The sequence below is a fragment of the Leopardus geoffroyi genome, chromosome D2, assembly GCF_018350155.1.
Source record: "Leopardus geoffroyi isolate Oge1 chromosome D2, O.geoffroyi_Oge1_pat1.0, whole genome shotgun sequence".
Taxonomy (NCBI): domain Eukaryota; kingdom Metazoa; phylum Chordata; class Mammalia; order Carnivora; family Felidae; genus Leopardus; species Leopardus geoffroyi.
Window position 1 is genome coordinate 17,486,010 of NC_059334.1, and position 16,383 is coordinate 17,502,392.

The following is a 16,383-nucleotide window of genomic DNA, read 5'->3' on the forward strand; positions in this document are numbered from 1 at the left end:
ATGTGCCAATATTAAAATGCTGAGGATGCCATGAAAATTTACATGCATATAAATTTAAACACAAAAAATAAATGGACTAATTCCTAGAAAGTCACAGTTTGTCAAACTGACTTGAGAAGAAATAAAAAACCTGAATAGTTCTATAATTATTAAAGATATTGAATTGGTATTTATTTTATTTAATTTTTTTAATGTTTGTTTATTTTTGAGAGAGAGAGTGTGTGCACACACAAGTTGAGGAGGGGCAGAGAGAGAGGGAGACAGAGGATCCGAAGTGGGCTCCAAGCTGACAGCAGAGAGCCTTCCCCATTGCGGGTCTCGAACTCATGAACCCTGAGATCATGACCTGAGCTGAAGTCAGACGCTTAACTGACTGAGCCACCCAGGTGCCCCTTGAATTGGTATTTAAAAATATCCCCACTTAAACCAAAATCACAAGCCCAAATGGTATCACAGAAGTATTCTATCAAACTTTTAGGAGACTAGAAGGTTAGTATTCCCAAATCATTTTGTGAGGCTAATAGAACAATGATCCCAAATCTGACAAGTATTGTACATGAAAGGAAAATTAGGGGCCATTCTTACTCTTAAGTGTGGATGTAAGAATCCTAAACAAAATACTGGTAAACCAAACTCACCTGTGTATAGGAAAGATACTATCATGCCAAATTGGGTTTTTCCTAGGAATAAAAAGGGGATCTAATTCAGAAGATGTATAAATATAATTTCCAGTTAATCGATTAGAGGAGAAAAACCACATTAATTATGCCAAAAGATAGAGAAAACCAAGTAGAAGAAAAAAAATAACCATCTACACTTAAAAAAAAATTCATCTGGAAAACCACAGTACAATAGTCCTCCCCTCTTACGTGTAGGGGATATGTCCCAAGACCCCCAGTGGACGCCTGAAACTGTGGATAGTACTGAACCCTATGTATACAGTTTACTTTTGAACATCTTATGGGTTTGGACTGCACAGATCCACTTTTATTTGGATTTTTTTGGATAAATGGTGTAAATATTTTCTTTCTATGATTTTCTTTAGTTCAGTTTATTGTAAGAACACCGTCTCGAACACATATAACATAAAGAGTATGTGTTAAGCATCTGTTTTTGTTATTGGTAAGCCGGCAGTCAACAGTAGACTAGTAGTAGTTAAGTTTGGGGGAATCAAAAGTTACACACGGGTTTTCAACTGCAGGGGAGTGGAGGTCATGCCCATGCTTCTAACACTGACATTGTTTGGGCCAACTGTAACCATGTTTTTTCATGTACATGTAGACCTGTGATAAATAAAGTAGGCACAATAAGAGATTAACAACAGCAGCTAATAATAGAACAATTATAATAGGGTACATAATAGAAGCTATATGCCATTTAAAACTTATTGTTTATTTCTAGAATTTTTTATTTAATATTTTTGTACTGCACAGGATCCCAGGTGACTGAAACTTCAGAAAGCAAAACAACGGATGGGGTTGGGGGGCACTACTGTATTTTCTTAGCCTGATAAGTGATAACTATCATAAACCTACAGCAAACATCATTTTAATTAATAAAGTGTTAGATATAATCACATTAAAATCAGGAGCAAGACCAAAAAGTCTAAAATCATTGCTTCTCTTCAGCAGGGAAGTAGAGGTTTTAGATAATGCATAACAGAAGACAAATCAAATTTATATAGATTTGCAGATTGTATGATTTTTTTACAAAAAAATATCCATAAACGAATTACAAGAAATGGTAATTTCACAAGGTGGTTGATTGTAATTAATGTACTTATAAAAATAATTTGCATTTCTATATACTAGCAACAAACAAACATACCATTTATAATAGCAGTGAGTACTTAGGAATGTATCCTACAGATGATATGCAAGACCTGTATGGAAATCATTATAAAACTTTATTGGAAGTTACTAAGAGAAAACAAGGAGAAATACTATGTTCAAGAATAAGAAATTCAGTAGTATCGATGGGTCAGTTCTCTGCAAATTAATTCTAGAATCAATAAAATGTGATTCCAAATCCCAACAGTTTTTTGAGGAACTTGATAAACTAATTGTATAAATTGTATGGAAGAACAAAGAACCAAGGGTAATCAGGATACTCCTGAAGAAGATGATGCCTAGGCTTGGAGGGGAGGGCTCTGACTCTACCAGACAGCGAGGCTTAAGATAGTAATGAAGACAGAGTGATACAGGAGCAGGGGTGGCCAGGTAGACCAAAGGAGTACGATAGAGAGCTTAGAAGCATTTATCTAGAGAGCCTAGATTTTTTTTTTTTTTTTTTTTTTTTTTTTTTTTTGTAATTTTAGAGCACAAGTGGGAGAGAGGGGCAGAGGAAAAAAGAGAATCTTAAGCCAGCTCCACATCTAGCATGGAGCCTGACACGGAGTTCGATCCCATGGCCCTGGACGTTTAACCCACTGAGCCACCCAAGCGCCCCTAGAGAGCCTGGATATATGGCAAAGGTGGACCACAGATCAGAGAGGGACTCATCAGCATGTGGGAGTGCTACAATTAGGTTGTCATATGGATAAAAATAAAATGGATATTTATGATAGTGTAGATGCGATCCAGTTCTGGACAGATGAAAATCTTAAATATGAATGGTAAAATTTTTTTAAAGTTTAAGAGAAAATAGAAGTGAATAGTTTCATGATTTTAAGGTAGAAAAGGATTTCTTAACGCACAAAAGCATAGACCTTAGAAAGACTTGATAAATTAGACTATGTCGAACCTAAGAAATGCTGTTCAACAAAAGATACCATAAACAATGAAAAGATAAGTTCAAACCATGAAAGGGTACTTGAAACCTATAAACTGATTATCCAAAATTAGTATCCAGAATTTATGAAAAATTTCCACCAGTTAAAAAGTAAAAGTCAAACAACCAGTAAAAAATTGTGCAAAAGACATGAGCAAGGGAAAGCACGAATGGCAAATAAATATGTGAAAAGATGCTGCGGTTCCTCAATACATATGATCACATTCCTCACCCACTAGATGAGCAAATATTATGAAGTCTGATAGTAGTAATATTGACCCCAGGCGGCGGGGGGTGGGGGTCAAGGAGAACATAAATGCCTGGTGAGAGTTTAAATTGCCACAACCACTTCGGCAAGCAGTTTGTCCTTATCTTATAAAACTGAACATTTGTATATCCTACAGTCTTATGATTCTTCCACTATGTGTATTTAGAGAACCTTGTACTTGTGAACATCTCCAACGGGAGATCTGTACCAGACTGTTGACGGTAGTGTTTGTTCAGACTGAAAACTGGAAATCAGCCCAAATATCCATAAGCAGAAGAATGGATAAAAGTGATATGCCACACAGTGGGATATTATAGAACATTACCAACATATAGCCTGTACAACAGTGTAGACTAATCTTAAAATATAGTGTTGAGTAAAAACAGCAAGCCAGTAAACTGCAGTGTTGTGTCATTTTTCCCATAAAGTTCGTAAGCAAAACTATAGATTATTTAGAGACATACATTTGTAATCTGGTTTTTTTTTTTTTTAAGTTTATTTATTTTGAGAGAAAGAACGGGCATGAGTTGGGGAGGGGCAGAGAGGGAGAGAGAGAATCCCAAGCAGGCTCTGCGCTGTCCGTGCAGAGCCTGACGTGGGTTTTCATCTCACAGCCGTGAGATCACGACCAGAGCCCAAGTCGGACGCTTAACCGACTGAGCCACCCAGGTGCCCTGATTGCTCTCTAGTTCTTAAAATGGGTGATGAGGTTGTATGCTTTTGTATATATCAGTTATTATCTAACCAAAAGTAATAAAAAGAAGAGATTGCTCAAAAAAGTTATATATATTCTCTACCCCATTTTAGAGAACTACCCATGTGCAGGAAAGCACGAACCTAGGCAGGCCTGCACTGCTGTCCCTGGAAAAGTCTGCTTGCAAGGCCGGCCCCTGGGTGGCGTCTGGGAACGTGGATTTCAGGAGGGTTCCCATCATGCCCAGAACTCATAAGAGTGGCTCACTGTGTGCCAAAGCTGCTTGTACAAACAATATGATTTATGTTAAACACTTGCTTTGCCTCTGGGTATTTGGAATTTGAGTAATTCCCAGGCAAAGGCTGTTTACACGATCAACGTCTGATAAAAAACCCTGGGCACTGAGCATCTAATGAGCTTCCTGGTTAGCATTTCACACAGCAGGGAGGGGGGTTTAATCCTGAGTGTCTCCCCTGGGACAGGACCCTTGGAAGCTTGCGCCTGGTTTCCTCTGCGCTTCGCCCCCTGAGCTTTTCCCCTTTGAGGATTGTGCCTGTGTCCTGCTGTGCTAAATCACAGCCATGAGTACAACCGTGGAGTCCTGTGAGCCCTCCCAGCGGATTATGGGACCCAAGGGTGGTCTTGTGGGCCTCTACACAACCTGTAACCTAAGATTGCAAACTCTGTTACGCAGACTTCGGGCAGGTAGGCAGCCAAACAATTAATAGGCCCCAGGCCATCCCAGGTATACTTGGTCTAATGCAACCTGGGGCAGGGGTGGGGGAGAGACATAGGGCAGAGATTTGGTTGCTTGTTGATAAAGTCAGTCCATGCAGGTTATGTATCCTGGGGAAGTTTATGAAGCAAATAATGGCCAGAAGTGCCTTCTGAATTGCACTCTAGTTACCAGTGTTACTCACAAGCGTGTGATAATAATTGTGCGCATACACGCGTAAAGATTCTTCTAATTTGTGTAAGATTGGGTGCCAAGCACTGGGGTCAAGATCCTGTGGTCATAGATTTCTCGATCAGTTCTCCAGTGGAGGAAATGACTGCTGTTCAGGTAAAATTGGATTAGCAGACGTCTGTTGTAAAGTCCCTAACCGCGTATGTCGTGTTCCTTCCAGAGACGTGTTACATCAGAACTTTGAGGGTTATAAGCCAGAGGTACAAGAGCTGATCTGTGTAGCTGATCGTTTGGGATCCCTGATGCAGTATGAAACGCCTGGCTTCCTGCCAAACAAGAGAATACACAGAGGTATCCTGAAACCATCCGAAAACGGACAGGTTGCTGACATAAGAGCAAGAATCGTCAAACCATGTTGCGCGTAAAAAAAAAAAAAAATCATTTGTGCCAACTCATAAATCCCCATTTGATCCGGACAAAACTGTAGAGATTCATTCACGTTGAATTCTGAAAGAGAGCTTCCCGTGTGGCCTTGGTGTTGTCACCACCCTGTTGATGTAGAATATGGGTCTTCAGTTGTGGCTGTGGATCTGATGGCTCGTCCACGGGAGCGGTTTGCTTAGTGTGGGAGCGAGGGAGAATTTGAATCTTCAGTTCTTTTTTTTTTTTTTTCCAACGTTTATTTATTTTTGGGACAGAGAGAGACAGAGCATGAACAGGGGAGGGGCAGAGAGAGAGGGAGACACAGAATCGGAAACAGGCTCCAGGCTCTGAGCCATCAGCCCAGAGCCCGACGTGGGGCTCGAACTCACGGACCGCGAGATCGTGACCTGGCTGAAGTCGGACGCTTAACCGACTGCGCCACCCAGGCGCCCCTGAATCTCCAGTTCTTTAGGAGGCAGAGCTGGGAGGAGACAGCTTCGGGGGGGTGCCTCTAATTTCCTCTGATAGATGTTAGTTTTATGAAGACTGACACGATTGTAGCGTATCTCTGGTCTTGTTAAATTACCAATACGTACAATTCTTTTTTTTTTTTTTTTAAGTTTATTTTTGAGACAGAGAGAGACAGAGCATGAACGGGGGAGGGGCAGAGAGAGAGGGAGACATAGAATCAAGCAGGCTCCAGGCTCCGAGCCATCAGCCCAGAGCCCGACGCGGGGCTCACACTCACGGACCGCGAGATCGTGACCTGAGCTGAAGTCGGACGCTTAACCGACTGAGCCACCCAGGCGCCCTACAATTCTTTTTTTATACGGTGACTCAAGTTATCACTGAGACTCTGCAGAGTAGGCGAACATCAGTCCCTCGGAAGTGAACTCACAAAGCCTTGTTTTCTCAATACTTGCTTCTTTCAGCCATGGGCTTGGCCGCGTTGGAAGTCATGCAAGGTGTACAGCGTACGTGGACCAACTCGAAAGTTCGCATGAATGGGAAAACACGGCTGATGCAGTGGAGAGACATGTTTGACATTGCAGTAAAGTGGAGACGGTAACTAATTAAACTCGTGTGTAAATGGAAATAAACTAGAAGGGTTCTCATTGTAAAATAATAGAAGGCTCCTCTGGGTACAGGTGTCTTTGGCTAGTGGAGCCGACATGAGGTGTCACGCGAGTCCAGGCACATCTGTACATTGCGCTGTTCACCACAGATGTAGCTCCCGTCTGCCCCACGCAATACCGTTACAGTAGGACTGACTGTGGTCCTTACGCTGTACCTTGCACCCCCCTGACATATTCATTCCATAACTGGGAGCCTGCCCCTCCCACTCAGTCGACGGGTTTCGAATTCTGTTTTGAGTACTAACAATATGCCTTGTAAGTTACTTTTTCCTCTCTACAGTTTGCCGGAAATTGCTGGCATCCTTATTCTTTGAAACGCCTTCGGCCGATGTTTACGAAATACAGGAACTGACTGCTCTCAAGCTTCCAAGCACACTTTTAAGAGAAGTGTTTTAGAAAAAGCAGTCTCTTGGAAAGAACGCATTGTCTGGGGTGTACCTTTGAATGAACTGTAGTGTACTGGTCCCTTGATAGTTGAAGTGTGTGCCTGGCTAACCAGCTATGGCTTAGGGGGGAGCTACTGATATTCATTGACATGAGAAAAATACTACTCTTCTAGTAAACCTATACTGACTTCCTACTGGCTCCAATTGGAACATTTATTTGGAGTTAGCAGGTTGGTGTGGCATACTTTTAGATAATGGGCCGAGTACTTGCTTTCTCCCCACTCTTTGCAAAGACTCATCCTGTTTCATTGGTAATGCTTTTGAACATTTCTAGGTTGTATAAGGCCTCCGTCTTTAACAAGCTCTGGTTTACAGGATTGCTGATCCGGACCAGCCGGTGCTGTGGTTAGATCAGATGCCAGCACGAAGTCTTAGCAGAGGTTTTAACAACCACATCAATTTAATCAGGTAGGAACCCTTTGAGCATCTTTCCTGTTTGCACAGGAGTTTGTTCTAAATAGACAGGTCGTGGAGACCGTGGACGAACGACCCTTGATCCTCTCCCGGGGACTTTTTGAAAAGGGCCCCCACGGATTAGTTCTGTACCTGCAGGGTCCCACCTGCACTCCTTAGAGTGAGTCCAGCTGCAGGAAGAATGCAGTGCGTGCCATGTTCCCTCTCCAGCCTCTCCTCTTAGGAAGAGACTGTGTGATAATTCAGGTGAACAAGTGTGCAAGGGAGGGGGAGTGGAAGAGACGGAGGAGAGAGTGCAGAATCAGGAGCACTGGCGCCAGGTTGGAAATGGAGGAGAGCGTAGGGACCCACAGGGAGGCGGTCCCCTCTCTGGCTCAGGTGTGTGGTCCTTCCAATAGGCCAGGGGACAATAGGACAGAAAGGAGATGGCCACATTTGGGGGCTGGCGCTGGGGGGAAGTGCAGGGTACGGGAGTGACTTCCTGTGCACGGTTACGAACCTGAGGTTTGAGATGTCTGTAGGGAATCTGGGGAGCGATGCCCAGGGAGCGGTTGGGTGTGCAACACGTTGTACACGCGCATGCCGGTTGGATGTGTCCATCAGTATGTCGGCTGTACATGAAGTTCTGGGAGAGAGTTTGAAAACTAGGAGGCGGGGACAGAAATGTGAGTAAAATTTATTTATTATTTCATTTTTGAGAGAAAGAGAGACAGAACGCTAGCAGGGGAGGGGCAGAGAAAGAGAGGGAGACACGGAATCCGAAGCCGGCTCCAGGCTCTGAGCTGTCAGCCCAGAGCCCGATGCCCGGCTCGAACCCATGAACCACGAGATCGTGACCTGAGCTGAAGTCGGACACTTAACCGACTGAGCCACCCAGGTGCCCTGAGTAAAATAATATTTAGAGTGGGCGGAGGAGATGAAGCCTGTGTGTGAGCTGGGCCACAGGAGAACTACCAGGAGAACCAAAGGAGAGGCGAAAAAGGGATTCATGAAGGAAATTGGCATAAAAAGGCCGAACGTCGTAGAAGTACTTGAGGATTTTTCTCCTCATTTTGGCATCTCCGGGCCTGAGTTTGGTGCCTCTCCTACCACGAAAAGCTGCAAGAGCTGACGGGCAATCCTGCCAAGACAGTTCTTTGCTTCTTCCATGCACCGGGTGCAAATAAGCACAGTTTCCAGACTGTTTTGCTACATTATTCTCACAGCTCTCTTACCGTTCTCTTGAATTCACTCGGAAGTTAGATGTTGTTTCTGATACAGTCCTTTCTAAAACGATTCTTAATTTTTTTTTTTTTTTTTTTTCTTTCAGGGGCCAGGTGATCAACATGAGATACCTGGAATATTTTGAGAAAATTCTTCATTTTATTAAAGATAGGATTCTTGTTTATCACGGGTAATCCTTCAATTTTCTTTTTCACGGTAATCGCCAGCTTTGGTAGAGTTTACAGTAGTTGCATCTGTGAAACTTGAAAACTAAGCCTATTGACAGACTAAACAAAGTCTATCAAATGTTGACACAGTGTTTGGAGTTGTAAAGCCTTTCGGTAATGACTTACCAGCCTTCTTTTAACAGCTGTACAGAATCCATGAAATGTTTTAATCTCACGATACTGTGACTTTTCTCATCTTCTCTGAAAAGCAGGACGTTTCTTTGAATTTCTTTATTAGGGGTTTCAGCCGTAATATTCATTCTCTCTCACCTGAAAGGCCAGATAGTGAACCCACAGTGAACAGAACATGGGGCAAAAAGAATTCTGAATGGATAGTTATCACCAAGTAAATATAAAAGTGGCACAAAAACCTAGCAGGATATTTCCGTTTGAGCAACTGTAGAAAGGAAAAAAAAAAAAAAAAATCACTTCTAATTTCAAAATTGGTCTATGAGAATCAAGGCGTCATCACCAAATTATGACCAGAGACCCGTGCATGTATATACGACCACTGGCCAGCAATCTGTTCTGTTTCTCCATTTCACCTTCTAGATGGGCTTGTATCTGTTTTCTTAATTGTCATCTGCGGCCCCAAATTCATTAGGATTAAACCATCCCCATATTTAGAAACTTTTGTTTGGGCCCACCATTTTGACTATGGAGCTACTCATAATTGAGGTCGATTCATTAAAGCTTAAGGTAATAGCAAGTAATAGAATTGTATATTACATTTCTGTATTAATTTTACTTGCCATCTGCCTCTGTCTCTGTCTCTTTTTCTCTCTTTAAGAGCTAATAATCCTAAAGGATTGTTGGAAGTCAGAGAGGCTCTGGAAAAGGTGCACAAAGTAGAAGATCTCCTGCCAATTATGAAGGTAAGTTTATCATCAGAATCCTGGTAGGTGTTTTTAGGGAAAAAACACAACTAGAGCACTTTTTAAAGAAGAGCTCATAACCGTTTAATGCATGTGTATTAATAGTGTGCTAGAAGCACTTTAAAGTTATAAGCATTCTGAGGGGCACCTGTGCGGCTCAGTCGGGGCTGAGTCGCACTTCGGCTCAGGTCATGGTCTCACCGCTCGTAAGTTCAAGCCCCGCATCGGGCTCTGTGCTGACAGCTCAGAGCCTGGAGCCTGCTTCGGATTCTGTGTCTCCCGCTCTCTCTGCCCCTCTCCTCATGCTCTATCTCTTTCTCTCAAAAATAAATAAATGTTAAAACATAATAATAATAGGGGCGCCTGGGTGGCTCAGTCGGTTAAGCGTCCGACTTCGGCTCAGGTCACGATCTCGCGGTCCGTGAGTTCGAGCCCCGCGTCAGGCTCTGGGCTGATGGCTCAGAGCCTGGAGCCTGCTTCCGATTCTGTGTCTCCCTCTCTCTCTGCCCCTCCCCCGTTCATGCTCTGTCTCTCTCTGTCTCAAAAATAAATAAATGTTAAAAAAAAGATAATAATAATAAAATTATAAGCATTCTGAAAACACTAACGGAAACACCCTCTGAATAATAACCCAAATCACATAAAACACAGGCATCAGTCTCAAACATAAAAGCAAAGCTGTGAGGAAGCAGTTGATACAGGAAACAGAAGGAAACTTAAAAGTATATACCAGGGGCGCCTGGGTGGCGCAGTCGGTTGGGCGTCCAACTTCAGCCAGGTCACGATCTCGCGGTCTGTGAGTTCGAGCCCCGCGTCAGGCTCTGGGCTGATGGCTCAGAGCCTGGAGCCTGTTTCCGATTCTGTGTCTCCCTCTCTCTATGCCCCTCCCCCGTTCATGCTCTGTCTCTCTCTGTCCCAAAAAAATAAATAAACGTTGAAAAAAAAAATTAATAAAAAAAAAAAAAGTATATACCATTGAATTCTGCTTCTGGCCACAGTGGAGTACTTGATAGTTGACCACCTTTCCATACTATAACAGTTATAAAACTCCACAAAATACAAGGCACCTGTTTTCAGGGGTTGGCAATTACAAGACTGTGATTTTTGAGGAAAGGGAAACACTTTCTGTGAGCCCCGTGTTCACCCCAGCCTTCTACCTGGGATTATTTACTAAACCACTGTGTATGTGGAGCCTAAACAGAGTTTGGTGGTCTTGCTGAGCTAAGGAGGCAGAGACTGGAGTTGGGGTCTGCCGAAGTGGCTGGAGTTTACAGGGCAGAGTACAGAAGAGGAGAGAGCTGCTCAAGGTGAGAAGTCCCCAGAGGTCAGCATGGGCGTTCCTTGTCACGCTTGGCTGAGAGCTGGGCTCTGCTCGCTCAGTGAGACCCAGAGGCCCTGCAGACAGTGGCTGCTATGGGCGTGAGAGCTGAACGGAGGTACGAGCGGTTTTTATACCAGGGTGTGAGAGCTGAAGGGAGGTAGCCTCAGTTTTACACCACTGAGAGACATTGGAGTTGTGACCTTGCCAGAATGGAGGGATCCTGGGAGCACCCTGGGCATTTACTCACAACCCCAGAAAGGACACACCGTAGGTATAAGACCACCTAGAATGAGGTCCACATTCTAGGACAAAGGACAATTTCTTTTTCTCTTTCTTTTTTTATGTTCATTTCCCGAGAGAGAGAGAGAGAGTGCGAGCAGGGGAGGGGCAGAGAGAGAGGGAGATACAGAATCTGAAGCAGGCTCCAGGCTCTGAGCTGTCAGCACAAACCCCTATGCAGAGCTCGAACCCACCAACCGTGAAATTATGACCAGAGCCAAGCTGGACGCTTAACCGACTGAGCCACCCAGGCGCCCTGAAGGACAATTTCTGAATAGATCACCCTAACAGAAAACCAAGCCCAAGAGGATTAAATGGATCTGCTCGTGATTGGATTGCCTGCCAAAACAAAACTCAACACCCTTTAAAGGAAGGAAACATAGTCTAGACTTCTTAATTATTAGGCAAAGGAAGAAGCAGGAGAACATGACCCATAACCAAGAAACCAAAACCAGTTAACAGGAACAGACCCCAGGAGATCCACAAGTTGCAATGAACTCTTTTAAAGTCTTTGTTTCATTAACATGTTCGAGGACTTAAAGGAAAACATGAGCACAATGATGAAGAACCTGAGCAGGAGAATGGAAACTATAAAAAGAACCAAAAGAAAATTGGAGGATGCAAAAGTCAGTGGTGTCGGAGAAGCCGCTACTTTAGTTTTGCATATGGCCCAAGGTTTGTGTGCCAGTCCTCAGCTTTCCTTGTCCAGAGGCTGTCTTCCAGATCGGGATGCCTTATGAGGGTCGGTCGTCGTTCCTCAGAGGAGGCCAGGGATGGAACACACTACTCAATAATAATACGGAGAAAGGGTACTGCTAATACACAGCAGCGGGGGGACCTTTAGAAACATTATGTGGGGCAAAGGAAGTCGCATACAGAAGAGTATGATTCCATTTGTAAGAAGTTCGACTGATCTAGAGAGACAGCAAAACAGTGATGGCTTCTGAGGAGTGAGGTTTACCTGAAAGGGGTAGGAGAAAACTTTCCAGAATGATGAAACTACACTATATCTTGACTAGAATAGTGGATACATGGGTGTATATATTTGTAAAAATGCATCAAATTATACACAATACACATGAAGTTCATTGTATATAAATTTTACCTCAATGAAACATACATAAATTAATTTTCTGAGAGATTCGAGCCAGTATCATATGATAGGTAGATAGGTAGACAGATAGTAGCAATAAAAAGGAAATAGAATACTCATGGTTAAAAAAAAAAAAAATCTCCGCTAGTTAAGACTAGTAGATTAAAGACAGTTGAATATCAAATACACGTGAGCCGGAAAATCCAATCAGTAAATTCTCCCAGAATATAGTATACGAGGACAAAGAAATATAAAATATGAGAGACGATGAATGCAGAAGATGAAGAACGGACCTGATAGAGATCAGAAAGGAGAGAAGAAAGGTAAAGAAACAGAGCGGTTAGTCAACAAAATAATAGAAGGAAAGCTTGTGGAGAGATGAAAAGATCAATGCAGGGCCTCTTAGATGTTCAGCATGATGCTCAATATTGACACCTAGACACATTCTGATAAAATTTGGGGACTTCAGGATTAAAGAGAGTTCCTCAAAAAAATTAGATGTAGAGGGGAGCCTGGGTAGCTCAGTCAGTTGAGAGTCTGATTCTTGATTTCGGCTCCAGTCATAATCTTTGTGCTGAATGTGGAGCCTGCTTAGAATTCCCTCTCTCTCTCTCTCTTCCTTTCTCCCTGCCCCTCCCTCTTACTCCTTTCTCAAAAAAAAAAAAAAAAAATAATAATAATAATAATAAATAAAGGTAAAAAATTAGACATAGAGGGGCACCTGGGTGGCTTCGTCGGTTAAGCGTCTGACTTCGGCTCAGGTCATGATCTCACGGTCCGTGGGTTCGAGCCCCGCGTCGGGCTCTGTGCTGACAGCTCAGAGCCTGGAGCCTGTTTCGGATTCTGTGTCTCCCTCTCTCTCTGCCCCTCCCCTGTTCATGCTCTGTCTCTCTCTGTCTCAAAAATAAATAAACGTTAAGGGGCGCCTGGGTGGCGCAGTCGGTTGAGCGTCCGACTTCAGCCAGGTCACGATCTCGCGGTCCAGGAGTTCGAGCCCCGCGTCAGGCTCTGGGCTGATGGCTCAGAGCCTGGAGCCTGTTTCTGATTCTGTGTCTCCCTCTTTCTCTGTCCCTCCCCCGTTCATGCTCTGTCTCTCTCTGTCCCAAAAATAAATAAACATTAAAAAAAAAAATTTTTAAATAAATAAATAAATAAATAAACGTTAAAAAAAAATTAAAAAAAAATTAGACATAGAATTATGATAAGATCCAAAAACTCCCCTTCTAGGTGTACATTCAAACGAATTGAAAGCTGGGACTCGGATATTTGTACACCCATGTTCATGGCAGTATTATTCACAGTAGTCAAGAGACAGAAGCAACCCAAGGGGCCATGAATGGATGAATGGATAAATAGTATGTGGCATGGCCATACGATGGGGTATTATTCAGCCTGAAGAAGGAAGGGAATTCTAACACAGGCTACAGCATGGATGAAGCTTGAGGACATTAGGCAGAGTGAAATAAACCAGTCACAAAAGGACAAATACCCTACGATTCCACTTATATGAGGTGTCCAGAGGAGTCAAATTCATAGAGACAGAAAGTAGAAAGATGGTTGCCAGGGGTTGGGGGAGGGAGACAGAGTTTCTATTTGGGATGATGCAAAAAGTTCTGTGGAAGGTTGATGGTGATGGTTGCAAACAATGTGAACTTTTCCTTTTACTGCTGTTATTTTATTTAAATCCAAGGTAACATATAGTGTAATAATGATTTCAGGAATAGAATTTAGTTGTTCATCACTTACATATAACACCCAGCGCTTATCACAAGTGCCCTCCTTAATGCCCATCACCCAGTTAGCCCTTCCCCCCGACCCAGCACCCCTCCAGCAACCCTCAGTTTGTTCTCTATATTTAGAAGTCTCTTATGGTTTGTCTCCTTCTCTGTTTTTATATTATTTTTGTTTCCCTTCCCTCATGTTCATCTTAAATTCCCCTTATGGGTGAAGTCATATGATATTTGTCTTTCTCTGACTAATTTCACTTAGCATAACACACTCTAGTTCCATTCACATTGTTGCAAATGGCAGGATTTCATTCTTTTTTGATCGCCAAGTAATATTCCACTAGTAGTGCAATTGCTGGGTCGTAGGGTAGTTCTATTTTTAATTTTTTGAGGAGCCTCCATACTGTTTTCCAGAGAGGCTGCACCAGTTTGCATTCCCACCAGCAGTGCAAAAGGGTTCCTCCTTCTCTGCATCCTGGCCGACATCTGATATTGCCTGAGTTGTTAATGTTAGCCATTCTGACAGGTGTGAGGTGCTATCTCATTGTGGTCTTGATTTGTATTTCCCTGATGATGAGTGATGTTGAGCATTTTTTTCATGTGTCTGTTAGCCATCTGGATGTCTTCTTTGGAAAAGTGTCTATTCATGGCCTTTGCCCATTTCTTCACTGGATGATTTGTTTTTTCGGTGTTGAGTTTGATAAGATCTTTAAGATTTTGGATACTAGCCCTTTATCTGATAGGTCATTTGCAGATATCTTCTACTATTCCGTTGGTTGCCTTTTAGTTTTGCTGATTGCTTCCTTCACTGTGCAGACACTTTTTATCTTGATGAGGTCTGAACGTTCTTAATGCCATTGATCTATACATTCACAAATGGTTAAAGTGGCACATTTTATGTTACATATTTATTTTAACACACAAAGAGTAAAAAGAACATCTTCAAGCTTCCAGAAAAGAAAGAAAAAGAAAGAAAGAAAGAAAGAAAGAAAGAAAGAAAGAAAGAAAGAAAGAAAAAGAAAAACTAAGGAGGGAGAATTTCACTGATGCCCAACTGCCTTCCAGCAGCAGTAGTGGATTCTAGAAGACAACGAAGGGAAATTTATTTGAACCTACTCTACCAGTGTTCAAGTGTAAGGGTTAAATAAAAACTGTTTCAAACATATAGTAATTTAGGAATTTCACCAAGTGTAGATTTTCTTTGTCAAAATGATTGAAGGGCATATATACTCTCATCAGATAAGCCCAAGAGAGAAGAAAACATGAGATGTAAGAAATCGTGGTGAACAAATAAACTGATGAAATGAATTGTTAACACCTGATGTTTAAAAATATGTATGTCTGGAATTAAAATACTGGATAATGTCAACATTAGAGGTTAGAGAAAGTAGAGAAAGGAAGTAAAACTGTTACTAAGGTATTTGTTTTTTTCAGTGAGACAGTATAATCACTGATCCATGATATTGACAGAAAAATGCGTGTTTAAAATATCTATACTAAAAATTTAAAGGCAAATACTGAAACAACAGAGATGCGACGTATCATCGTCTAGACCTGTAGAAGGCAGGAGAACGGCATAAAGAAAACAATGTCAATTCAACTCAAAGCTTCGAAAAAGAGGGGGATAAAAAAGTAGGGTGGGCTAGGAAATGTAGGTAATGACAGTGACAAGTCAACGTGGTGTTATAATTGATCCCCTCGGTGAAAGACTGAGGATTTCGGACTGGTTTTTTAAAGCCCAGCTATATGCTGTTTACAGGGAGAAAGGCGTACCAGGCAAATGCTAATGAAAAGAGAATGTGAGTGTAGCATGTCACTATCAGAAATATTGCAATTCAAGATGAAGTATACTTACGGGGACAGAAATCATTGTTTAAAAGTATAACCTATTAAGAAGTTACAATTTTACAAACATTGCCTCTACCCCAGATTATAACTACTCAACAATTTGGCAACAGAAGGTGGATATGTTTTTTTTTCAATTAATGGTTTGAACTTTAATGTAAAACGTGAATCAGTGTTCTCCTTGTAAGCTATAGTAGACAGGTTTGATGTACATCAGATGAAATTTAAGAAATTGACATGAAGAACCAGAACTTATCCATTTCTTTTTTTTTTGTAAGTTTATTAGGTTATTTTGAGAGAGAGACAGCACGCGTGGGGGAGGGGAAGAGAGAGAGGGAGAGAGAGAATCCCAAGCAGGCTCCGCACCGCCAGCGTGGAGCCCGATGCGGGGCTTGAACTCAGGAACCGTGAGATGGCCTGAGCCGGGACCAAGAGTCGGGTGCTCTACCGACTAAACCACCTATTTCTTTTTTTAAAATGTTTATTTATTTTTGTGAGAGAGAGCATGATAGGGGAGGGGCAGTGAAGGAGGGGGACAGAGGATTCCAAGCAGGCTCCATCCCGACAGCACAGAGCCCGACACGGGGCTCAAACCCACCAACCATGATATCACGACCTGAGCTGAAGTTAGATGCTCAACCGACTGAGCCGCCCAGGTGCCCTCTGATCTTACCCATTTCTGAGGAATGAGAGCAGGAAGGCTCAGGTCATGAGCAAAGCAGCGAGCTAATACTCTACACACCAGGGTCCACATTC

The 16,383-nt window shown here is 42.6% G+C and overlaps 1 protein-coding gene across 7 annotated transcripts in view; it reads left to right on the forward strand.

The window, feature by feature from the left end:
* Positions 1 to 16,383, forward strand: part of TTC13 (tetratricopeptide repeat domain 13) — an 84,917-nt gene that overhangs the window by 56,114 nt on the left and 12,420 nt on the right. For all 7 annotated transcript variants that reach the window (XM_045437382.1, XM_045437383.1, XM_045437384.1 and 4 more), the window contains 5 exons: positions 4,859 to 4,989; positions 5,994 to 6,126; positions 6,959 to 7,051; positions 8,367 to 8,450; positions 9,278 to 9,362. In XM_045437382.1, coding sequence (XP_045293338.1) covers positions 4,859 to 4,989; positions 5,994 to 6,126; positions 6,959 to 7,051; positions 8,367 to 8,450; positions 9,278 to 9,362 — 526 coding nt within the window. The remainder of the gene's footprint in view (positions 1 to 4,858; positions 4,990 to 5,993; positions 6,127 to 6,958; positions 7,052 to 8,366; positions 8,451 to 9,277; positions 9,363 to 16,383) is intronic.